The sequence below is a fragment of the Ambystoma mexicanum genome, chromosome 6q (genome assembly GCF_040938575.1).
Source record: "Ambystoma mexicanum isolate Mex_15411 chromosome 6q, UKY_AmexF1_1, whole genome shotgun sequence".
Lineage (NCBI taxonomy): Eukaryota > Metazoa > Chordata > Amphibia > Caudata > Ambystomatidae > Ambystoma > Ambystoma mexicanum.
The window spans coordinates 1,044,149,218-1,044,176,313 of NC_090937.1; the positions used below are offsets into that span (position 1 = coordinate 1,044,149,218).

The following is a 27,096-nucleotide window of genomic DNA, read 5'->3' on the forward strand; positions in this document are numbered from 1 at the left end:
GTAAACAATGACAGGTTGCTCCTTGTCGCTGGTACCGCCAAAGGGCATATCGGTCCCGGTCTATCGTCCCACATGATGGCGATGCTAAATGATGCATTTAGGCGTATCTGCCATTATTGATTGAAGAATCCGTCCTACGGTAGCTGGAAACTATGGCATTCACAGAATGGTACAATATATCTGTGTAGATAACAGAATAAAAATATGTTTTCGTAGCCATTCTTTATTCAAATGTATCCATTTACCCTGTAATTCTGCACCGAATGAAACCGAATAACCAACAAACCACACACAATGAACACACACAAACAACATGGGGGAGTATTTGAGACTACGATGTACATGAAAGGTTAGCTCTGTGAAGTAGGTATAGCTCCCAATGGGATGGAGAAATTGACAGAGAAATGGAACAACAGACAGATGGCATTCGAATGAAACTGGGAATATTATCTATCAAAAAACAAACCGAGATCGTTTGGAAAATGTTCTGCCCCCGGCACATCCAATAATGCAAAAAATGAAACCTTTACTCACTCCTCTTTAAACTATACACAAATAACAATTATTAGTAGACTTATAAACAAACCGCACGTTACGCACTTGGGTTTTTAAATATGGTGCAGTATAAATTTAATCAATGGAACAACGTATTGTGTACACTATTTTCGTCAAATGGCATATTTGCACGTCGCTGAATTGGTCCATATGCATAGAGCACAAATGCCATTTTTAATCGCAAAAATATTATGGATAGTTCAACTTACATTATTCTTGGTAGTTCCATTCTCGTGGCGTAACGCTCAGAACAACAGTTTGCATAAATTGAAACTAAATGTTCCAATGTCCACTTTCAATATAGTAAATGTTATAATTTTTGCGGGTGTTCGACACCTTCTGTCCTTCTAGCCTAGCCATTGCTCCATTCGTCCAAGGACAAATAACAATTGAAGCTTGCTTTCAGCGTGTATGCATGGTAGGTTTTGTTTTTGTGAAAGAATGCCACAATAATAAAACATGCTGGACAAGACGTGCAGTGTGAACTGATTAATTTCTTCTATCCCCACAAGCATCATCCCACAAAGTGACCTTCACTCCATGGAGCAATGAGCCCAGCTGACTAACGTGGCATTCGAAATATGCCTGAAAAATAAACAAATTGTAGCCTGGCATCCACCAATGCCGTGTGATCATGAATACTGTCTTACCCATCACTAGTGCGGGTTATGAACCTATATGTGATGTCATTCACGACGCTGTGGCCTTTCAATAGGCAAAATCATCATTCATTCTGGAGTCTCAACATTCTCGAAGAGCAGACATCTTTGATGATTCTTTTTTATTTTGGAAAAAGTTAATCTTGTTAAACCTGGCAAGCTATCTCTCGGTTTCTTTCCCGAGAGGTTTGTATTCGTTATGTTGTGAGCGTAACAGGGGATTGCCTTCAATTGCACGCCGTCTTCTATAATTTATGCACGTCCGTTCAGACTATCTATCCCACCTGAAGCAGCCCTGTCTACATTCAAGCGAGACAGTTTACACTGCTTGCCCATAACAAGTTAGTTGCATTCATGATCCGTTTAGGCTTTGTGTCAATCGGCCGTGCTAGTGCATAGAGAACAGTGACGATGAGCGTTAGACAATTTTGCTGAGTTGTCCCCTTAATTTCAAATGTGGACCTGAGAAGTCGGTAGCCTTGTGCTGAACATTGCAGTAGTGCGCGAAAGCGCACAATCACGACGGTCAAGCGAAAAGCGTATCTTCTTGGAAGGCCGTAGCAAGTCAGGACGGGGCCTGAGGTGATGAAGTATTAGTTCCCACTATTCCGAATAGGATGTGCCCCTGGAGGCAGATCAGTTTTCAAAATGTGAAAATAGCTGGTGATCCCACGCTAACCCAGCCAACATCGAATTCCTTTGGTAGACCCTATCCGTTGTATCGTGAATCTCAGCAACAAATCACATTGTGTAATGAACTGGAAAATACATTTTTCTGACCTTCCGATACTCATATAATAGGCACCGTATAAACCTATGAATTGTATTCAACTGTCATTCTAGGGGAGTTGGACCTTGGGGTGTAATATTCAATTACAGTTGCTTTTCGGTTCACAGAGTAGGGGAAGCAATTTCCTCAAATTAGTTTTGGACAACAGTTACACTCAAGGTAAGTAAAACCGATACTACAAGCCACTGAAAGGCTAGTGTAACCTGAGATTGCTTTTGTTTCTGTCCAAAACAGACCATGATATGATATGATGATATGATATGGCATTTATGACGCGCCTATGCACAAGTGCTTCAAGGCGTGACAAGGCAAGGGAGGGGGAACCGAGGGAAGACAGAGACAAAGATCTTACTAAGCCAGGTGACATTGAGATCGCACACATGCAGGGGAGGGTGGAAGGGGAAAGGTGCAGGGGGGAAGGGGGATGGGGCAGTGCATAGGATAAACAGTCAAAATAAATAAGGAAAGACAATTAAAAAAAAGTGTGGCCAGCTGGTGGCAAGTGCAAGGGTAAATGCAGACATCAGATGTCAAGTTCTGGTAGGGGGCTGTAGGGATAAAGAAACAGTCCCTGATATCAAGGGTTGCCAGGGGGGCAGTGCAGTTTCAGTTTCAGCCAGGAGATCAGCAGGGGACAGCAGGGGAGTGGAGGAGAGAAAGAAGATAGAGATAGAGGAGAGGAAGGACCCAAGTTGGATCTGGGAGGGTCGATCGGAGAGGAAAGAAGTCAGCCAAGCCAGGGCCTGATCAGTGATACCCAGGTTATCACGGAGAAGGTTGAACAGGATGGCATGGTTGACCATGTCAAAGGCAGAAGAGAGATTGAGTAAGATGAGGACACAGGGGGTGTTGGAATCAAGGTTGGAGAGCACGACTTCATGGATGTTCAGGACAGCAGTTTTCCGTGAGTCCAGAGGAAGGACAGGAAGCATCCAGGTTGAAGTTAAAGTCTCCAAGATGGAGACTTTAACAAGGAGACTTGTAAATTAAGAGGCATTAAGTAAACATTAATGATGGCCTTAGAGGAGTGGAAGGAGGCCAAGAAGACCTCCTCCCGGGTGCCACCATTAATGGGAAAAGAAGAGAAATGAGAGAGCACAGAGACCATATGTAGAGTCCATAGGTCTGACGGGGGAACGACAAAGAGGATGTCGGTGTGGGTTTGCCTGGAGGAAGCACTGGTACAGATATCGGCGATAGGGAGGCCTGGGTTGGAGACTATGATGTCCTTTTTAAACTTCTTCCTACCAGATTTAGTGAGGAGAGCAGGATAGTCAATAGAGAAGCAGTTAGAAAAGATAGGAGAGACAGAGAGCACCATAGAGTAGGTAGGGAGAAGAGAGAAGAGGAAGGGTGGGAGAGGGGGCAGGAGAACACAAGGGAAGGTCACAGGAAGGGGCTCCTGCAAAGCAAAACACAGAGTTACACTGTATGACAACCTAGCAACAACAGGCACTTATTGCCAAAAAGTTGACAGAAGAGGATACATTTGAAAAGACAATTTGGACGCTATGGTTAGCTGTGTTGAGCTATGGAGAACCCAAAAGATCACACACATCAAAAGACTGAAATAGTTTGTGAGTGTGTAAAAAGGTGGTCACTCAGCAAGATGTTTGAAAAAATAATACACCTCTAAAGCAAAACGTTCTGGAAGTTATGGGGTTGACACAGGTCAGGCGATTGATCATTGCTATGCAAATCTTACCCACCATAGGCCTTCAAAGCTAGTGCCAAGCACTGCATGTGTGGATGTGGTTTGGGTCAAGAAGAGAGTTTGACAGACACCAAGCCTCAGTGTACTTTTGAGTGATGAAAAATATCCATTTGCCCATCAGTATTTCAGCAATTCAAATGGGCAGTGCAGCACTGATGTGCTAGGGCAATTCTATTCTGAAATATTACACCAATAGCAACCACAGACATGTGCCATATCGACCTAGGACCAGTAATATAAATGAAGGTAAAGTAAAAGATAAACATTAATGAATCATACACCAGATAAAATCTTCATAATTAAATATTTGTCATACTTTTTATAGCATTCAAATTGAGTGTAATAGCATTTCATTGTTGTTGTACAATGTCCAAACATTGGAGAACATATTGAAAATGTTGTTGTGAGCAGATTATGAAGACAGCTATAAATCATTTCAATAGGGAAGTCAACTTTTCAAAAAGTTCTTCTTTAGGTGGACAGGGCTCGTTTGCAATGTTTTGTGGCATTGTATGTGTCCTAGGAACAAAATCAGGATCGATTCCATGATTATGCATGGCCAACACATTCTATGTCAAATCTTTCACAAATAAAGAATTCCATTTCCTGGTATATTGGCTTGGCCACCCATTGTTTGCCTCGTTTTGTAAAGGCCAAGAGGTAATGAAGCATCTTGAAGTTTCTGGCAGTTTTTGCTTGTTCCCTCCCAACATTCTCGTTGTGAACAAGTACAGCTAGTCTTGTTCTGGCCTCCATACCGTCTATGCCAAAATGCAACCTTTTGGGCATGTACTTTAGGCACATATTGTGGAACACCTTAAAATCTCTGGTATGACAGAATTCTGTGAGTCCGTTCAGGTCTCTTGAAAGTGTTTTATCGTACACAATCTTCTCAAGAGCTTTGTGTGGAGGTGAACATGGCACCAACCACTTCTTCTTGTGTTCCTGCTCCTTCGATAAAGGTCCATGTGCACATTTGTGAAAATGTTGGTTTTCTGTCAATGAGTGTATTTTGGAACAATGGTGCATCAATGAATTTCTACAGACCCATCACAAGTTTTGGATCTCCACAAAAAATGGTTGCTGATAGACTGACACCACTTTAAAACATTTTCCAAGCCCTTTTTTCTACCAGTAGCTGTCATTTTTTTATTGACTGGTTTGGCAACATGCCATACATCAAATTGATGGCGAATGTGTGGAAACTGCTCTCGCATGGCCTTGGCTATCGAAACATGCCTGTCAGTGGCTATAAGGTCTGTTTGCATTCTCCTCGATTGAAAATGTTCAATGGATTTGATGAAACCATGTTTCTCGATGGACACAGAAGATGTACATTCAGACACCTGCACGATCTCCAAACTCACCATTTTTTTTACTTTCCATGTCTTGAAAATTATATGTGGAGTATTTTACTGAAAATCCTGGTCTGTCACACTGCCCGTCACCAGCTAGTCAAAAACGTTTGCCAGAGAATGTGCTTCCGATTGACATCTATTCAATTTTCCAGGCTTGACTAATAGCAGGGAATAAAAATTCCCTTTGATATTTGTAGTACTGAGTTTTAGCAAGAAACTGAACTCCCACAAATTTAGAGAAACTGGAAATCTTACCGAAAGTCGACCCGCTGAAAAGTAAAGCAGCTGAACATAGTAGATTTCTAGCTTGCACTTTGTACAGCATCGGTTGAGCAGACCATGAAAATGTATTATGAAAGTGGACACAGCTGGCTTGGATTTTCAGATTAGTGCCTTGTAATACATGAGACACATTCCCCAATGGCTCCCCGCATATGTTCTCCCTCAATGTATGGACACATTTCAGCATCTGTACAATCTCTAGCCGGCAGCTGTCAAATACAATGTATTTTTGCTCCTTTATTAGCCAATCGTCTGGCATGAATGCGATTTGTGACTCAACTGTGGTGGACAAATCGCCCAAACTAGGCAAACTGAAGTCGAAATCTTTAGTCAAGTTCCTCGGTCAATTGCGTTGAAGCTTCAGTCTCTGTTAGTTCAGGTTGTGATATTTGCAGACGAATTGGAGAAACAGGTAACATCAAATGTTTCTTGGGTATAATATTTTTAGTGGGTGTAGATTGTGTCAAGGGGTCTGCGAGGAATTGCAATGCATCTTCATTGTATTCAGTTTCATCTGGCCGAGTTGTCACAAGGTAGCAATGGTCCATGGACATTTTGCACAGTTTGCCTGTCAAATTCGATTCAGTTTCTGGCCATTGGGCATAAGCATCACAAGTCTTCTTACTGACTGGACCACGCTGTGCCTCAAATAGTAGTTGCTCCATTGTGAAATCTGTTTGGCAAGCAACATCTTTGGTTTCATTTGTTGTCTGTGTCTTTATACTTCTCTTCCTACTGGGCCTCTGAGAGATGTGTTGAAAAACATGCTTAATGTATAGCACATATACAGCACATACCACTTTTAAAACAAAAACATTATATAAATAAAACACCAGCCTAAAACCTTCTACAAAACAAACTTGTTTATTTGTTACCCTTGTTTTCTTGATTTTCTTTGAAACCATGGGCTTCTCTTTTCCCACCTCACCAGGAAACTGAAAAAATCAACGTTTTTAAATGGTTTAAATCAAGCACATTTTTTAATGTATTTTTTATTTACTTGTTTTAATTGTATAACAATTTTTACAAGGATATTCATTATGACACTTTTCCCCTCGTCCTTTTTCAAATGGATATGTAAAAAAAAATAGATTGGTTCCTTCATAAAAAAACAAAAGGGGAAGGGATGACACAATCCAGTTCATTCATTGCTCCAAGCCGATCCTCTGGAAAAAATAAAGCTACAGCAATCACCCAGGACTCTCTAACTCTCTGCAGTGTTTTCTCTATTTCGTGTAGGGTTTCCTCACCTTTGTCTCCCCTCACTTCTGTAGTCGCTGGAGATTTAGGGTTCCATGCCCTGCCTACTCCTCCTTGCCAAGAACATTTCATTTCCACGCGAACAAACATATGTACATATCTACAAACAGAACCAATTTGATTGAATAGAAAACATTACAACATAAATATGTATTCCAAATGCAATGTAATGTCCAATTGTATGTTCACCTGTGGTCCATGTGCTTCCTCTTCTAATTCCACACCTTGTGTACATTCCTTGAATAGAATATTCATAAAAAAATAAAAAGTCTATCATACTGAAAATTTAGAGCACTTACACAAATAACCCTCGCAAATAGTGTATGTTATTTAGTCATAATATACATTTCAGATTTCACCTGATAACCTTCCGAGATGACACATGTACTTGATCAAAGATCACTGTGGAAAACAAACTGACTGTAATGGTACCCTCAAATCTTTTATAATGTATTCTGCATTAGGGAGGAAGTGTAACATTAGAACTGAAATCAGAAAAGTTTGAAACAGTGCACAGCTACATGCATTCCACTCTCTAATAATATCCTTTGTAGGATTTACTTTCATTCTTGCAAGAGAACCGTAAGTATGCATACCTCATACTTTGTACCAGCTGCAATGGAGGAAGTGATTGTAGTCAAAGTTCCAGCAGCCCCCTGTAATACAGTACTTGGTTTAGTATGAAATAAAACAGTGAAATGGAACTGAGACAATGGGCCTCATTCCGAGTTTGGAGGTAGCCATGGCGCTATTTGTGCCATGGCTGCCTCCAAAACCGTGTCTGACTCCAATTTGGTGAGATGGGGATTTACCGGTCCATTCCGACCTTGGAGGGACCGGTAAGTCCCCATTTACCAAACCATTCCCCATTTCCATTGAGCCCTTATAGGGCTCAATGGGAATGGGGAGGGTGCAAATAACGGGCCAGCGCATGGCAAGGCCGTTATTTGCGCCCTGGTCCCCTAACGGGAGCCGTAAGGTACGTTTGGTCCAACAAAACGTACCTTACGGGTCCCGTTGGGGGACCTCGGAATAGGGCGCAAAGGGATTACCGGCACCGGTGTCCTTACTGGTGCCCGGTATCCCTTTGCGCCTGGGTCGGAATGAGGCCCAATGAGATGCAGACAATGGTACATATAGAGAGACACCCATGCATGTCACTTAGTGTAAATAACCGATAGCACACATAAACATTTTCATTTTATTTGAAATTCCAAGCATAACTCATTCTCGTAAAGGACAAGTACAAAAAAATTACTTTATAGGCAAGTGAACTTGATGTTGACTCCGGAAAAGAAATTGATGCAGAATCTTGCTCCTTCATTTTCAGTGCATTGTCATAAAGTGGTGCAAGGGAAAATTAAAGTTGTATTAGATATGTGGGCAGATCCAACGCTCAAAATTATCATTTTGTGCATGTCGGTAGGGATCACCATTGGGATACTGGACATGTCAGTGGTTTCGTCACTTGTGAGGGTCTGTGCTTCCATCAGTGTGCTCTACGAAAAAAAAGGGATATGTCAAGCAACCGATTACGAAAACATTATGCGACTTTTAAAGGGCACTATGGCATTGTTTTCTAATGGTCATAATTCCTTGATTAATTAGAGGATCCTGAAAGCCGGGACAGATGTATAGTAAAATGTAGTATAGTAAAAATTCAATACAATCTGGTAACTATGGAAACTTTAGTAAGACATATTTTAACTAAATATACACCGAAAGCTCCAATTCATTCATGAAGTTACCTTTTCAATACCCTACCCTAATTAGATAGAGAGAGCATAGATAATAATTATGTATGCATACCATCGTCCTTCATAACAACAAACACAGCTAATTCATCATGCAGGACTCACCTGAGGCATCGTGTGCATACATTTGGTTGGAATTGGACTTGGAAGCAAATTACGAAGAATTCAGGGTCAATGCTTTTCTGTGTACTTCGATTGCTCGTACATATCGTCGGTAAAGCACAGGCTGCAGAGGCTGAATCGATTGGCCCTCACATCCTTCAAGACATTCTGTGCTCTACTTTCAATCTCGTCCACTGGAAAACCACAATATTTATTAAATCAATATCCTTCCAGAATGTATGCAGGACTGTGCCCAGACCTTTTACATGGGTCATAGAAGGGCAACCGAAAAACTATACAAGCAGGCATTGTTTAAATGTCTGTAAGATCTGTATAAAAAATGTAAATAATTTTAAAAAAAGTACTGTATGCATGTGGTTGATTGAATTATATCACAGCTTTCTATGCAATATTTGTTTTAGTCAAAGAAGTAAAACCTGTGTAACCTTGTCGAATGAACACAGCGATAGCTTTCTTACAGAATTGATTGGTATACTGCGAATCATAACATGTTACTCGTCCATTGAATGTACTTTCATGCATCAAAAGGAAAAATGCTAACAAACATGGACCACAAAAGATTCCATTGTATTACAATGGACATTGATGCAATGTGCTATTTATCGAGATCAAAATACTTGAAACATTAGACAATGCTGAAGTCATTGAGATAAATTAACATTACAATACTGGGTACATTAGGTGTAAATAGAAACAAAATTTGAGATCAGCAATCGATGAATATAGAGAAGTAAATAGGTGACCTACCCTTACCTGGACTAGCAAACAAGCCGATTCAGCAAGCAGGGGAGCAAGTAGCCAGGGAACAAGTAGCACGATAAAGATATACCTTGTAGAGCTCAGAGATGTTCTCCTGTAAAATGCCAAGCTGTTTATAAAGGATTAGAAAAGTGGGTGTGTATGTGAATGTGTGATGTGTTTGTTGTGTGGTCTTGAAGAGGGGAGCCTGGAGACACTGGGTCTTGAGAGGCCATGAGAACAATGGTCACTGTGCAGAAGAACCCTTTTGAAGTGTACATGGCGTTTGGCACCTTGGCCGTTCCCATCCTCCCAGCCCCCTTGCGATCGCATGGCCACAGGTGCGAACTGCCATTGATACTGGAGGGGGGATGGATGGGCATGAGGCGATCATAAAAGGGCCGGAACACCGCTGAAGGGAGACACACCTATGTAAATTACAGGGGCGGGGTCTTGAAGAGGGGAGTCTGGAGACACTGGGTCTGGGGAGGCCATGAGAACAATGGTCACCGTGCAGAAGAACCACTTTGAAGTGTAGATGGTGTTTGGCACCTTGGCCATGGACATTCACACCCACCCAGTACCGGAGTGGGATATAATGGAGGGGGGGTGATTTGTTGCAGATGAGGTGAGTGTAAAAGGGCACCAACCATTCTTTTATGTCCCTCATAAACGAGTAAGCGTGTCCTTGATTCACTGAAAAATTGAAACAACTATTTGTATATGCTCATTTTTATTTTATTTAGTTTGGTGATGTTGAAGGCACAAACAAACTACAAATTGTATACTTGAGGTTGCAGCACAGTGTGTGAAAATCCCCTGTACTGTCCACTGTCACTGGGGAATTTGGCACGAATGGCTCCAATGACACAGGCGGGTATTACTCGTCGAACGCGGAATCCAAGCCTCCGATAAAGCCACCATGTAAATGAACGGTAGGCCACCAGCCTGTACCACCTTTGGAAGAGAAACATACATACTGTAATTGAATGAACCTAATAAGTGTACCACCCTTACTTGAAAATGCATCCTGAATTCTATGGCATAGTTGCCGTTACAAAAGTTACTTCATGGATAAATGAACTTGGGCTTTGAAGTCTAGACACATTACAAAAGTGAACACCCATTCAATACATAACGGTTTGGGCCACAGAGAAATATATTTTGTTAGTTGAAAGTGAAAGACACGTAAGCGATAAACACTCTGATTTCCACAAAGCGAGAGAAATATATTCAATTTGCAGACTAAATTAATTCGTCAGTGATCGATCAAAGTTACGACAATGTAGGAGACAAACATGAACTGTTAGTCGTCTCAGTGGTCAAAATGACATGACATCTAGAGTACACTTACTCGTTACTTGGATTGTGAGGGCGAACTGTTGCGCAAAGTTTGTGCATAAGCACCATCACAATCCTCAACACGGACCTTGTGAGGCAGGCTGCCCTGAAGTCATGCAGCTCGGTAACAAATAGCGGTGGTGTGTCTTCTTCTGATATGTAGGCCAAGCATCCAGAGTTTTCTTGGCAGCAGCAGTTCTCCACCTTCGTTGGAATGACCTTGCAACAATTGCAGGTGCACCAGGTGGAAACGTCTTCCATTTGACTAGCCTCAGGCTCAGGATCTGGTGATTCATCTTCCCAACTATCATTCGATTCCCCATCGTTTTCGCATATATTTTTCTTTCAATTACTTCCTCCTCAGAATACTCTGGCTCGTACTGGTAGGGCTGTATTGTTGCCATTATACGAGAAATGTTTAAATAAAATGCAAGTAACTGTTGAAATTAATAGTAATGCTAGTGTAAGTATCGGTTCGCAGGGGCTTTGTGCTATGAAGATAGCTGAACAGAGCAGAAACGAGTCACAGGCAATCCAAGAATAAGACAGTGAAACGGTTGAAAAAGCAACTCTGATGTTGTCTGATGAGAAGGAGTCTGTTTATACTTATTGAGGAAAGTGGCGTCTGGCCATTTCCATAGAGAGACGTCAATAGCTTGCGCACAGAGTACCTTGACACGGGACATGCATTGGCGTTGTGAAAAGGGCCGTAAGCGTCTAGTGATGTCAGCTTCAGGGGCAGGTGATATGATTTAGTGCCGCAAGAGCACTTGAACTTAGAGCGATGCGCCAACGGATAAGATTAGCACAAGATGGCCATGCCCAACCCATTGATTTTGCATGTGTAAAAGTGAGGAAAACTAAGGTGAGATTCATAGGAAAGTTTTTTATGATCGATCACAGTATGCTGAAAAACACATGCCCTAACGCTCAGGACAATAACATTTTTGAGTGGACTTTCCCTTTAATGATATTTAACTTTTTTCCCCCCTCACAGGAAGATTTGGGAAGGGCCTATATGTGAAAGACTGCTAATTCTGTCCATGTTATATTGGAACAGAGTACACATGTAGGATTTACAGTTTTAGGATGTTACATGTTGATGATATTTAACATGTGTTTTTCTCACATGAGTTCCTGGGAAGGGTCTATGTGCAATGACCCTACTTCTGTCCATGGTACTGGAACAGAGTAAGTACATGTTTAAGGATTGTTAACGTGTGTTTACTTACAGTTTTTGGCCGGAGTCTATATTTGGGATGACCTCACAATGTCCCGTGGAACTTATAAAGGATCTTTCTTTTGATGCATCAAATGTCACAACTTGCAAGCATTATTCTACCGAAGTCCAGACTGTCCATAGTTTTTAGCGTGTTATGTTTAGTTCATTTTTTCCTTTGTTGGCTATATCATTGGCACTGCCAGGAGTAGCGCAATATTATGTTCCCTGTGTGTCTCTTCTCTTGCTGTGCATGGCTCTGTGTGTGTGAGGTTGCTGGATGAGTTTTAGGCATTTAGGTGCACCGATTGCCAGGAAATATACAAGTAAGTATGCGTACTTGCCTATGTAGGTTTGGAGATTAAATTAAATAATCGTCTAGATGATTGAATACAGACATTTATTACAAGTCCATGAGGCTTATAGGTATCTAATACCCTGGAAAAGAAATTTTCATTTGGACCAACGACAATGACGCGATGATAAGAATTTGTGTACTGTCCAAACAAAAGTAAGCACATTTATTTGGTTTCCTTCATGACTAGTATTGATGTGTACTATTGTAGCTGGGAGACCTCAGACAATGGTACCCATGCAACCCTACCTTTTGGGCTGCCGAGGAGAGGTGTTGCCCATGTCATGTAGAAGAATTGCTGAGTATACATACGGCAGTAAGTTATAAATAGGTATGTGTGTCCTCTTCTATAAGAAATGAATATATGGGGGCTAAAAAAATGATTGAGCATGAGTTGCTCCTTGAGAATTAGGAGACTATATACTATTGAGTCTTATCCATTTCTTCTCCCAGGTGTGTGGGAGGAGGGGGTCTTGCAACCTCCCATTCTTACACTTCCTGGGTCAGCCCAGTACGGCTGCTTTGGGTCCAGGGCCCCGGCCCCAGCCCCGGAGCACTCGCGCGGGAACACCCCTAGGAACTGTGACCCCCCCTTAAAACAGCATATGATCAGAATTGAACCAGACTCCATTTTGTGGGACACAGATTCATTTTGTTATTTCGTATTGGCAGGCCAGCTGTAAACTCTCCCAGCCAGGCACACATAGCAGATAAGCTACTCCTCCCGCCTCCTCCCCTCTGCCATCTCTGCAGTTGTTCGGTTATCATGGGAGACTAGCCATGAGATTGCAACAAACTTTACACTGTATCCCCTGTCTTCCGTCTTGCCTCATTTGACCCTGCCACAGCCCAGCACAGGGAAAAACAACAGAAGCTGCTCATCTCTATAAACCTGCCCCCCACCCAACAGAGCCAGGCCTTAAAGATACCATCCCTATATTCCCTAAAACATGATCAAACAGCTAGAGACGACCCTCAAGTATGTTTAATTGATCGCGCCCCAATTAGAACAAGCTGCTGTTTTTTTGTAGAATAATGTAAGACTTGTGGTAGAACAATCAGCATATAGTAATGTATAATATATGTGTGATCAAAAGCATTAACGTTAGAATCCAGTTATCAAAGAGTGATGTGTGTTAACGTGTAATATGACGTTGTTTAATAGAAATGAATTGCAATAACAAAATGCATAGCAGAGCATAACACTGCGCATGCCAGCACGAAGGTACCTCATTTTGAAGCTCAAGGTAAATATATGCATGATATAGTATGAAAATAATATAACAACCAGCTGCCATAACTAATGTGATTCTAACATGACAATATATTCTAGAGCCTACATGTGTAGAATTTAATAATGAACTGTTCACTGAGTATAGATAATGACCTAACTATATGTGACTTATTATCGTGATGTATGTAACCACGAGAACACTCAGGATAGTATGCTTTAAATGAATATAATTAGAATGCAATGAGCCATGTGCAAAAGGCCTTTTTGTAAAACCTACTCCTTAAGGCCCTAGTTATCCAGGCTATGCAGACCTAAACCGCAAAGGTGTTTCGATTCCCTTCTGCCCTCCATAGTGTCAAAGCAGATTAGCAAAGATTTAATGATGTTTAAACAACCAGCCTCTAAATCCCACAGTAAGACTTAGGACCGTTGTGATACATGCCCCTTTGTGGCATGGTCTTGTATGTGTAAGTTTAGATCTTAGATTTAGAGTCTCCTTTGTTGTTTACCAGATAGACATTCCAGACCACACAATGACCTCAAAAGTCTCACCTCTTTAGCCAATATATCTTGCAGTGTATCGGCACATAGTCAAGCCGACAAATAGTTAAGCCTGCCTATCAATGGATCAAACACTGCATTTAATAGCTGTGTTTTGACCTATACCCAATGATAAATTAACCTGTGTTTGAGAAACGTCTATTCCTTCAGTGTTTAAGCTCACAGGTCTCAGAACACGCTGGACAGAGCAGATCATGGTATTGGATGAATGGGAATGTGTGGCCACAAGGGCAAATGTGAAATGGTTATTTAATAAAGAAACATCTCGACAGTTGCTGATTCTGCATACCAACTTTTTATGGAGACATTATAACACCGGTAAGGTAGTGATGCCTGCGAAATCAAGGTGCACAAACGTAGAAAGTGAAAAAGAAGAAACACAGAAATAGATTGTAAACATAGATGAGGGGTAAACAATGGTAAGACGATATTTAGCGCCATGGTTGCCTCCAAAACCTTACCGATTCCGCCATGGTGAATGGAGCAATTACCGCCCCATTCCAAGGTTGGCGGGGGCGGTAATTACCCATTCACCATGGCCCTTCCCCATTCCCATTTTAGCCCCCATAGGGCTCAATGGTAATGGGGAAGGTGGTAATAACGGTACCGCAAATTGTGGTACCGTTATTACCTCTAAAGTCCCTTTGCGGGTCCCGTCCTTAATGGCTGGTTTTACCAGCCGTTAAGGGAGGACCCGCAAAGGGACCTCGGAATAGGGCGGTAAGGGATTACCGGCACCGGTGCCCTTATCGGTACCATTAATCCCTTACCGCCCGGATCGTAATGAGGCCCAATATATGCTAGAGCCTACGTGTGTAGAATTTAATAATGAACTGTTCAATTGAGTATAGATAATGAGCTAAGTATATGCGACTTATTATCGTGAAGTATGTAACCACGAGAGCACTCAGGCAGGTAGAATAGATAGATAGATTTAAATGAATATAATTAGAATGCAATGAGCCACGTGTAAAAGGCCTTTTTGTAAAACCTACTCCTAAAAGCCCTAGTTTTCCAGGCTATGCAGACCTACACCGCAAAGGTGTTTCGAGTCCCCTCATCCCTCCATAGTGTCAAAGCAGCTAGATTTAATGATGTTTAAACAACCAGCCTCTAACCCCCACAGTAAGACTTAGGACCATTGTGATATGTGCCCCTTTGTGGCCTAGTCTTTTATGTGTAAGTTTAGATCTTAAATTTAGAGTCTGCTTTGTTGTTTATCAGATAGACATTCCAGACCACACAATGACCTCAAAAGTCTCACCTCTTTAGCCAATATATCTTGTAGTGTATCGGCACATAGTCAAGCCGACACATAGTTAAGCCTGCCTATCAATGGATCAAACACTGCATTTAATAGCTGTATTCTGACCTATGACCAATGATAAATTAACCTATGTTTGAGAAACGTCTTTTCCTTTAGTGTCTAAGCTCACAGGTCTCAGAACACGCTGGACAGAGCAGATCATGGTATTGGATGAATGGGAATGTGTGGCCACAAGGGCAAATGTCAAATGGTTATTTAATAAAGAAACATCTCGACAGATGCCGGTCCCGCATACCAATTCGATGAGCCCAGCTGACCGAGTGACCCGAGAAGTATCACTGCAACACCACGTGCTCCTGAGCCAACCACAGCCCTCCGACCCTATGGCACCTATAGGTGTTTGCCCCTAGTGACCAATCCCAACTGTTCATGTGCCCCTAAGGCCTTCCCTCTGTTTGATGACATTAAAGCTGTATAAAAGTAATTTGTAACATGTTTTCTTCAGAGCACTCTCGGCGTGAGCAGAGTAGAACCTGCTTGCCCTATTTTAGATAAAGCCTTTTGATTTAATCAGCACTTTTTTGTTTCTACTCCTAGTTCCAATACCCTGTTTCATTTAGTTTCTGTTTCCTTTTCTTAGTTCAAGGGACGTTACTTGGTGTGGGGTCCACATCATCCAAAAATCAGAGCTATGTTGTGAGAAAAGTTTCAATGTATTTCATTATAGGCTGTTTTAATTTATTTTGTTTGAGATTGTCACTTTCTCAGACACAGTCAACAACAAAACCATTTGATTGCTGTCTAATATTGAAATGTGTTCATTTTTGTTCGCACCAGGGGAGGGGTGCTCAGCAAATGAGTTGGCTGAAAATGCAGATGAGAACACAGTGTACACCCGTGTTTTCCCACCACCCGTGGCTGTTCCCGGGTGCTGCCACCTTGATTGTGGGGAGGCAACAGGGGGCTTCTTTCTGTTGAATCCTCACTCCCCCAACCAACAACACTCCCCCAAGACATCCTGCAACCTTCCCCCATGCCTTCCCTCCCTCCCACACTCCCTCCCCACTTACCTGCTGGAATGAAGCATTGTGCTCCAATCCCAGCAACCTGTCCTGCTTGTGGCCACCGTCACCAACTAAGTTCCTTTTCTTTTTACTATGGCAGAGGACATCTTGTTTTTTCTTCAGGAGAATGAGGCTGCGAAATACGTGCAGAGCCTGACACCCTAAAAAAAATCTATTCACACCCTGGGTGTGAAACGCAATCATCCCTGCTTAGGGGGCCGTACACGTCTGGTAAGAGCCCTGAGCCCTCGCCGAGGCCAATACTTTGTTCAGGCCCACCTAGGATCGGGGTGACGGGACATTACTGGGCCTGTACACCCGTTTAAGCGGGGGTGATTGCTTTATTTTCAATATTTTAGTACTCACATTTCTACCTAGAAATTACCAAAAAGATTTAGCCAGCTTACATATTATTTGTAAGGCACATCAAGCGATGAACAAACTTGCATTAATACTGTTTTTTGTGTTATCGCAACAGTATTATTACAGAAGGGGCCACGTTACCCCTTCTCAAATATGGGGTGCTGGGCTCTTGGTGTGAAGTGAAAAAATGCAGGAGGCATTCCCTTAGAGAAAGACAGATGATAGTAGTGATTTGCCCAATATAGAGAAAGCAGATAATCTAATTGAGTGATGCCAAAAGAACATAGAACACTTTGATTATATACTTTATAAAAACCGGATTGGAAAAACGTCCAATCATAAATATATTTATTTATTCATTGGACATTTGCATGGCACCTACACACAAGTGTTTCCAGGTGCCACAAGATAAAAGGGGGTGGTAAATAGGGAAAAAAACAAAAATAACGGTTGTATTAGGCCTTGTGACATTCTTACCGTGCAAGTACAGAGAACAAAAGTGCAGGGGAGGGAGGAGTAAGGGGTCAGGGAGGGGAGGGGGTGAAGTGCAGGGGGTGGGGGTTCAAGGGGCTGAGCAAGTGCTAGTGGGAGCCACAGGGGCAAGAGCAAGGGGAAAAAGGGGGAGGAGAAAACAGTGAGAAGGATGGGGTGAACCAGAATCAGGCTAGTCCACGGAACGGTGCCCAAGCGCAAGTGTTGGTAAGGGATGCTGGGGGAGACTGGTCGAGAAAGGGCTGGCCCCAGTAAGACTCATAAGGGACCAGGCAACAGTCACAGTGGCAGAGGGAAAATTAAAGGAGAGAAACATGTTTGAACACAAAACATATGGTTAGAACATTGCAGCATAACCCAAATTTGACATACATGTATTGTGTGATTTAGTATTCAGTTTAGACAGCAAACAATTCTTATTTTTATGTGTACGTAGGGAATTTTAGAGGGCATGCATTTGAGCACATGATACAAAGGATCACTCTAGAAAAGGCTGCAGAAGCTTTTCTCACTGTTGCTATTGTTTTAACTTTTCTGTAGCTGTTCGAATACATTTACGAAGATGCAGAAAATAGTATCACATTTCGTGGCTTTTGGATCTATTATACTTTGTGTACGTATTAGTTTCTGATTTTCCCAGGTACTCCTCAATGTGCTATAGACTAGAAAATCAGATGGGCAATGCACCTATAATATGTTAAGCCACCTTAAAGATGCCGTGACTTTGGGGACGCATGTGGCACAGTGTCTGGGGGGTTCATGGACATCTGGGTCAGCCGCAGGCCATGCAGTGAGATATACAGTCAAAAACTGAGGCATAAAAAGCAGTGCTTTTCAGGCCTTTCACTACAGTGTGTCGTACGTGCCCATGTGTACAGTGTGCAGCAGTGATCTCTAGATGTCTTAGACTACAACTCTCATCAGTCCTTGCCAGCACATTCAATGGAGGGGGATCAAGGTTGTAGTACTCCAAAACATTTGAGGAGACACAGGTTGCAAAGCCCTGGTTTCCAGGATAAGTCAATCAGAGATTATCTGTCTGGCACCCTCACACTAAATGACCAAGGAAATTCCAAGAAGAGCAGAATAACAAGACACTTAAAGAACAACCATCCAATTAAGGCTTTACTCTATGAACTTACACAGCAACATGTGCTGCTTTAATGGGCATCTTTATAATAATCGCAGCTCATTTATTGCGGAGAATCCACCATTAGTGTCCTTTCTTTACAGAAGCCAAAGACTTGGTTCACGCAATAGCAGATAAAAGGGAAACATTGCAATGGAGAAGTTAGACTGTAATGATTTAGATGCAAACTATGTTCCCATTTCATCACTGTAATGTTTCTACAAGCTGCTATGCCATTAGAAATATCAAAAGGGCACTGTTTTGCCTCCACCATCTGACAACACATTTCACTGCTTAGTCACATGATCGTCCATTGCTAGTTACAACATTCAAAAAAAGCTACAGTTAAACAGTACACAAAAAGGCAAGGTTGGTGTAATGAAGACTTGATGGGATTAAGAAGGAGGGTGCATTTTGGCCAGCATGGAGCATATGTATAGATTTCATTATTGATGTGAATGTTTAAAATACTTCACATTATAGATTTACCAAGGCATTAAGGAATCCATTTTATTGTATGGGCTGGTAAGCAAGTCTCGTATTTCCAGGAGTCATACAGATGTACTTTTCTGAAGTTATTTGATGGTTAGAAAGCCAATAAGCAAAGAACATAAGCTAGTTACTTTATACCATTGTAAAGGAGATAAGGAGCAAATGACTGATCTTAGCGGGAAAGGATTAGGAATTTATAAAGAAAGTTTGAGATGTGTATTGGGATGTAAACAAAGAAAGCACATAAAACAATATGTACAGAGAAACGAAAGCTCCAGTTAATTAGCGTATGCAGAGAGGATACACAAGATTTTCAAGATAACATCAGGAAAAAGATTATCGGAAACTAATTGGTCAATACTGTAAAGCAACAGATCAACACAAAATGGGAGATTAGTTTGGCATGTGCCCACTTCAGAATGTAACTAAATTCCGAGCTTTTACACCCATAAATCGTGATGATCATAACGTTTTCTCTGATAGGACCTGGTGACGGAAAGATATATATGTCCCCGACACAGCAAAATGGGAAGGGTGATTTGCAAGGTTTCCAAAGGTATAGACACTGAAATAACAGTGTTCTGTTGAAGATCAGGCAGTTGCTTGAGAGATTCACACACCTATTATATTAGTACACTGTTGGAGGTATTGTGATAAGTCGTAAATATCAAAGTGAAAAATGTAAGAAGAGTTTCTGCAACTAAGCATACATTAGAATGATCTACAGGAAAAAGTGTTGCACAAAAATAAATCAATTAAATATCTAAGATTCTGGATGTGGATGGCAATGTACTGTCTAATGGGGAATTAATCAAACATTTGTGTATGAAATTATAATAATCATAATAACAGTATAGTTACAATCTGATATTGTAGTAAGACTATTCCTGTTAAATACAAAGATGACGATGCATATTAAAACTTTGCTTACTCAAATCAACAAAACAGGTTTTGATGGAAAAACTTTCTTTCAAACCAGTGCAATGCAGTTTGACTTATTATAAACACAAGTGCCCATATGGTAATTAACATCATAACATGCTCAAGTCGTTTGCATCACTTGGGTTTAGCTGTTGCAAGGAGTGTTAAAACTAAGAATTTTATTTTATGACATAGAGCAAAGAATATGAAGGGCTGTGAACAAAATGCAGAAATTCAGAACACTGAAGCATGAAGATCGGGTCAAGACATCTATATCAAAAGAATAAAGTATCAATGAGGAAAATGTGTGAGAAGACCACGGACTGTTCAGCTTTTGTTGGTGCATAATAATATTCAGCAGAATTAGAAGCATTTTAAAGATTCACAGTCTTACAATGAATGACCTTACTACCTTCCGAGAATCAAAATGGAGGCCAAGTCTGACCAGTGAGCAAGCAATCGTTTTAGAAAGGAGACATGGTGATATGCTGATGATTCATGGACAATATTTTGTAAACAAAATGTATCTTAGATAAGAACTATTTTAACAAGATGTAGGATGCCAGGAGTCCATTAAGAGACACTATATGATTCTTTTCTGAAGGTAAAGTTGGAAGCAATCGCTTAAAACGTTGATTCATTTTGCATTTAAACCTGTGAATAAAAAAGAAGAATTGGACAGATTTAGGTGACCTCGTAGTATGTTTTATAACTAGGGTTGCAGAAATGTTACTGACCTAGACTTTATGGATTTCGTTAGAAAGGAGGGAGTTGGGATTTTTCAAGTTAGTTTGTTAACATACTGCAAACAACAATTGTCTTCATAACGATCTGTTCTGTTATGGGATTGTAGCATTTGATTTGGAGCAGGGGTCTGCAATCCGTGGTTCTTCAGATGTTTTGGATGAGGACTCCCACAATCCCTCACTATTGAGTACGCTGACTAGTGACAAAGGGAGTTGTAGTTCAAACCCTCTAATGAGCCAAAGTTTACAGACTCCAGAGTCAGTGGACTTTATTATGAGAAACTAAAAACGAAGATTGGGTCACAATTGCATACAGTTCTGAATTCACAGGAGATATTCTGCAGGAAAACAGAACAAATAAGAGAAGGTAGATGTGAACGAATCATTCAATTTTAGAGGCAGGTAACTTAGAGGTACCACAAGTGGAGTTTCTTTTCACGAAATATAGGCAGTCTTTTAATTGAAATGCGCTAATTAGCCATGCAATCGGTTGATGATTCTGAAGACTGAGACCTGGTTAATAAATAGTGTATTTAATATAGGACGGGGTGGTTAATGAATGTCTGTTAGAGAAGGGGATAGAGCAATAATTGTGGACATCTGTGCAGTGAGTAATGACTGAGGAATGGGGGCACTGGCACAATTATAAAGAATATCGGTCTTTGATGGAGTGATGCTGAAGAGTAATAGGAACTGTGTTAGGGGCTTACCGAGGAACTTGGCTTGAATTGTCAATGGAGTCCACAAAATCTAAAAGGGGTACATAGAAAACATTAAGCCTAAGTTTATTCTATGAACACTTACCAAAAAGAAAAACAGCAAAAAATTAGAAATGTGCCCATCTCAAAGGAAAAAAAAACAATTCTGCATAGGGCCCAAGTAACGCGAATGGATCAAACATTGAGTTTAATGATTGATTTTTATGTTTCTTAAAGTACTAACTCAGCAATGCCTACATGCTCTTGGAGGAAGCGTGTGAATAGCAGAACATCACATGAAAAACAAGGCAGTACTGTAAGGTGCTTTGTGGAGAAAAACACATTTTCAGGCTGTATGTAGTGTAAACAGCTTTTAGTGGTCACCGCCTGGAGTAGAGATTATCACAAGAATTGGGGTGGTTATTGTGATGAAAATGTGGCAAACCACAGGAAAAAAAACATGAAAACTCATTGGGCCTGACCACAAAGCGTTTTTCAATGGGATGCACCCATTCAAAAGTGCTTTGTAAGTCAGGCCCATTTCCTTGTAAACAAGGGGGTGAATCACTTTGGGGGGGTACTATGGAACCTTTTGTAAGAATAATTCAGGACATTAGGGTTTAAATAAGGTTTCAGTGCCATATGTATACAGAGGATACATATCTCCTCCAGGATCTTGAAAAAGATGGAAGAGCCACTCTCATAGTGCTTCTGCTTGTCTGCACAAGCAATACCATAACAACTAGGAACAGCATGTTAAAAGAACTAACGCATCATCCCTTAAAAAGTCAAAGAAGCTAGCTAGGGTCTTCTAAGAGCTCATTAGAAATGCCTGAATCCAATCAAGTGTCACTCTGCAACAGTTTAACATTCTTAGTAGGCAAGGATCCTGTGTGCACTTATGCAGACCTACAATGTCCACCTGTCTGTACAATGGGGAATGAATATATTTTATGAAACAGTAATACTGAACATCTAAAGAAGGAATTCAATGCTTCATAGAAAACAACGTTTAATCTGTACCCATCATTTCTAAGATTTTCTGCCCATCGCATATATACCTACAATGCTACACATGTGTATTTAATTTGCTCCAATAAGATGATGCTGAGAAATATGTGCAGAATGATTGTGCACAATCTGGTGTATTATATGAATGTGATCACTGCAGACGTAGCTTTACCGAATGAACTGCATGGCGTGCTTGGGATTGCTGATGACAGCTCATGCAACTTGCTTCGTGTGCTAAACTTGTTGCCTGTATTCAATATGGTCAAACAACAATCTTTGATATAGCCCTTACAATGGGCGAACCATGTGCACAATGCAGCTACTGGCTGCTACAGGCTGGCTCAGGACGTTTTTATTTCCAAACATTAACAAACGTAAAACTAGCCTCTTCTTTCTCAGACAGTGAACTACAATGAGCAAAACCTCACTCAGTTGCAATACACGAGATAAAGTAGACCCATGTGTACTTTATGGGGCTACTGCAAAGCACGGATGAGTTCTGCGACTATATCCGGGCACAGATATATAAAGCAGAGCATTTTAATAAGGTCCTGGAATGCTTACGTTATTTGGAAGACCTTTTTTACACACAGTTGGGGGTATTTTACTAATTCTGAAACATACTGGGCAGTGATAGAAGTGTACCAAAAGAAGTAGTGGAACTATGTTCCCTGCTGCCTACCCATGATCCCCACAACCCCTATCGCCACGCCCTCTCCCACGCGCAATCCAATCCCCCAAACAAACACACCTGCTGTTTAAGGGGATGTTCTGTGCAGTACATACAGGGTCCCACTATCCTTGCAACATTTTGCCTCTTTTCATAAATAATTGATACACCTGAGCTGCACTATGGTCATGGAAAAAACCATAACAAACAAATTAGATCTGTACATGTAAGGTGGTACGCAGGCCCCACACCACTGTTCGACCTTAAATCTCCCGGGCCTTGCTCTTTTAACAGGACAAGGTAACTGCAGCGCTGTCGAGAAGGGTAGACAAGTCTGGATTATGCAGATTAACTCCCAGAAGTTCCCAACTTCAACAACTCGAAATGAATACAGCCTAACACACGACTACAAGACTTCCAATAAACCTCAGAGGAGGCCTCAAGAACTTGCAGGTAGCTTGCCCCAGGGCAGTGGTCCCAGAGGAACAACAGTTAAAATACCCACTGAAGAGATGTGCATGTAGTGTCCACAAGAAGGGGGCGCACATACCAGCTATGAAAATGACGCAGTGACATAAGAGAATGGGAAATGTATCGAATTTAGATGGATTATTGGGAGTGGGAAATGTATTGCACTTAGGTGGATTGTTGGGGGTGGGAAATGTGTTGCTCCTAACTAACTGATCCAAAAACTCACCATTCTGCATACTCTCTCTCAAACACTGAACTAAACACAACCATACCTCTACCACACACACTTCACAACATCCAACATAAAACCAAACCATGCACAATTACCTCAACACCACATGACAGTTACCAACCGAAAACGAAAAAACGCACCAATGCTCATTGACCGGTTTCTCCGAACTGAAGCTGCCTACAGCAAATCAAAGCTCTCTTGCTCTTCTCCCTCTCAATCCCACTAACAAACCCAACCCTCCTTCCATTGCAGATCTGCCAGAGTGCCAAGAGACCATGCAAGTAGCAACACTGCGTTCGTACAAGACTCAGTAACATTAACATGTAGTAGGTACATTGGGCTAGAAAGAAGAGCCTGGCTGCAGCGGGAAATAGCACACGTGTATCAAAAGCTATATCTATATGCTTTCATTCTGTTTGTTTCTATTTCAATTGTGCACTAATGCACACTAATGGGGTAAATGTACAAAGGGCCTTTCCTGTCTGCTTTCCTTCCTATTAGTAGTGGTGGAACATAATTGCTACTTTGGGGTTTCATATTCTCTTTTAAAACACATGATGGCCAACACATTTATATTATTGTCTATAGCTAGGTAGAGGTGGTAGGAGTAAAATAGGAGTCCACAGTTCGGCCATGTTCTTGTAGGACAGAGTTGGGAAAAGCCTTCTCCTAGCCAGCCCATATTAAAAGGCTGCAGCCTTCATTTACTGACAATGCATACAGAAGCACAGACAATTTGCCCAGCCCTCTCCTTTACATATTTCTGTCCTTCCACAATGGCTTTTCAGACACCTGGTTTGGCCACTGGGCTTGCCAGTCCCAGAATTACGATTCTGAAGTTTGTTTGTGGGAGACATTAAAGGTGCTCCTGGGCAACAAATCCAACACACTTCCAGCAATCACTTCAACACATTTCAAGTCCATAAAAAGTCACACACTACAATTTGCAATACACATTTATCTCTCTGAAACGGCTCTGAGACTGCTGTCATTGAATTTTCCCTTTCCCTCCAGGCACCTTAGAATGTATACTCCTACTAGCTTCTGCAATCCTAACCCTATAACTACTTTTCCTGGATCGACATGCACCTACACTATAAAAAACATTATCCTTCTTCCTTTAACCTGCCCCCATGCATCTGAACTCCCCGTTCATTTTCCTGTGCTCTTCAAATGTTCTGCAGCTTTTTATATCTTTAGTCATTCTCTGTCATACCAATTCAATCATTTCTTACTATATCTGTTTTTCTTTCATTCTAGCCTGTTCCAATCCCACGTGTCTTTAAACAAATGTATCTTGTTTCATAAGTAGGTAAGGTAGTCCAGCAGGTTGAGCACTCACTACTGCGATTGATGTGTGAACTGCAGCTCGTATGTTCTAATCGCAGCAAGGCCCCCTCCGCCTTTCATCCTTCTGAGGTCACCTACTTTGGTTGGGTGATATTGTCTTTTATTTTTTAATTTTTTTTACTTATTTGGTATTTATAATGCACCTTTACAGCAAAAAGGTGTTTCAAGGCGTATCAAGACAAGGGTGTGAGGAGGTACAGGGAAGAAAAAAAATAGTTCCTACTAGGTCTTGAGACATTCAATGCAAGTGCAGTAACAATTATGAAGGGGGGAGGGGAAGTGTCAGTGGTGGAGGAACAAGGAAGAAGAACAAACAATAACGTTCCTAATAGGTCTTGCGACAATTTGGAGTGTGCAAGTGCAGTAACAGAATGATGGGGAGAGTGGGATTAGGAGAGGTGTAGGCTCGGGATGAACAGGGAAAAAAGACCAACAGAAACATTCCTACTAGGTCTGGAGACAATTCTGAACATGCAAGTGCAGTAACAGAAATTAGAGCGGGAGGAGGGGGAAGTGTAAGTTGGAAATGAACAGGGAAGAAAGACAAACAATAACCTTCCTATTAGGTCTTGGGGCAATTCGGAGCGTGCAAGTGCAGTAACAGAAATGAGGGGAGAGGGGGATAGGGGGATAGAGGGAGGAGGGGCGTGCAGGATGGGGAGGAAGTAATGCTCAGTCAGGAGGGAGGGGAAGGTTACATTTAGTGCAGTGGTCAAGCTCAAACACAGCGCTAGGCTGGAAGAGAAATGATACACTCAATGTGAGTGAACAGGTTATAACACAGCACAAGCGTGGAAATAAAGAACACCAGTTGGAGTGGGCACACTTTGGGAAAGCCTCACTGCATGGTACAGGGGTTACAACAAATATGCAGATACACATAGTTAAAATGCAACATTAGGCTAGGTGCACACAATGGGAAAGCCTCTCCTCATGGTAAGGGGGGGCTACTTCAAATATGTAGGTACAAATAGGTAAAATGCAACATTAGTCTGGGTGCACAAAAAGGGAAATCCTCTCATTATGGTAAGGGGGGGCTACATCAAATATGCAGGTATAGCTAGGTAAAATGCAACATTAGGCTGGGTGTACACATTGGGAAAGCCTCTTCTCATGGTAAGGGGGGGCTACATCAAATATGCAGGTACAAATAGGTAGAATGCAACATTAGGAAGGGTGCACAATTTGGGAAAGCCACACCACCTGTTCATGGGGGCTACATAAAATAGGCGTGCTATAGGTAGTACAGCGCAGGGCTGAGGGTGTCAATCCAGTGGTACAGGTAAATTGAAAACAAGTACAGCGCTGGGTTAAAAATGTCAATCTGGAGGTTAGGGTAAGTAAAGTACAGAAGGCAGCAGTACAGAAGGTGAGCAGCGGTATCACCATGAGTGCACAGTTTGGAAAAAAGCTTCACCTCGTGGTGCATGGGACAAGTATGCAGGCGGACTGAAAAAGGTTTGTGACTTAAAACATGTACATGAAAGATAGTCATATGATCCCAGCTAAGTAAGGCATGGATATCGCGGTGGGAAACGTGCAGGCAAACATGGGTAAGTAAAATCTTGAGCAGCCTTTAGTATGAGTATTGAGTAGACTCATCTGGTGACATAGAGAAGTAGAGGTTCTGAGGGGCGTCAAACAGGCAAGCCAAAGGGCAATGAAGCTGGGTAGTTAAAGCCAGAGGATAAGAGGCTCAGAAAAGGCTGGCAAGAGAAGTCTACAACCGAGAATTAAAAGGTCTGAGAGATTACCATCCTGAATGCAAAGTCGAGAGGTCTGGGAGAAACTAGACTGGTGAGAGGCCCAAGAGGGCATCAAGAGGTGCTGAAGAAACCTGGCAGGACAAGTAAAAAGATAAGTTGGGAATGAGTGAAGTCTGAAGTAGGTCGAACGGTTCATTGTGAAAACAGAAAAAGTAAAGAAGGGTCAAACTAACTAATCCCTGGAAGAACCTTCCCAAGAGAATTTTCTAGTTGTGATCTTGTAGCGTATAGATGGGATATTCATAGAAAAGGTTTGGAACATTTTTGGGCAAAAGATTTGCCATTTTGAGCCATGGGTTAGCCATGAGGATTAGGACATGCCAAGACAAGGTTTGGATGTTCTGTTTGCCACCTCTTTGGACATTGCTTTATAGGTTAGGGACAAGGGCTAAGAATAGATTCTGTGCAAACCTACTCACTGGAGCTGTTTGGAAGACCCCTCTTTGGGTGGTCCCATTTCTGACACTTTCAATAAGGGGTA

The 27,096-nt window shown here is 41.6% G+C and overlaps 1 protein-coding gene across 4 annotated transcripts in view; it reads right to left on the bottom strand.

The window, feature by feature from the left end:
- The window catches only part of ZDHHC2 (zinc finger DHHC-type palmitoyltransferase 2), a 1,080,498-nt gene that overhangs the window by 266,090 nt on the left and 787,312 nt on the right, over nt 1-27,096 (bottom strand). The window contains exons 11-12 of one of the 4 annotated variants that reach the window (XM_069631587.1): nt 21,128-21,167; nt 18,242-20,325 (exon numbers count right to left, since the gene is read on the bottom strand). The exons of the other annotated variants lie outside the window; for them this stretch is intronic. Of the exons in view, the coding sequence (XP_069487688.1) occupies nt 21,149-21,167 (19 nt within the window). The 3' untranslated portion in view covers nt 18,242-20,325; nt 21,128-21,148. Of the gene's footprint in view, nt 1-18,241; nt 20,326-21,127; nt 21,168-27,096 lie in introns of those variants that run through there. 4 annotated transcript variants of the gene reach the window in all.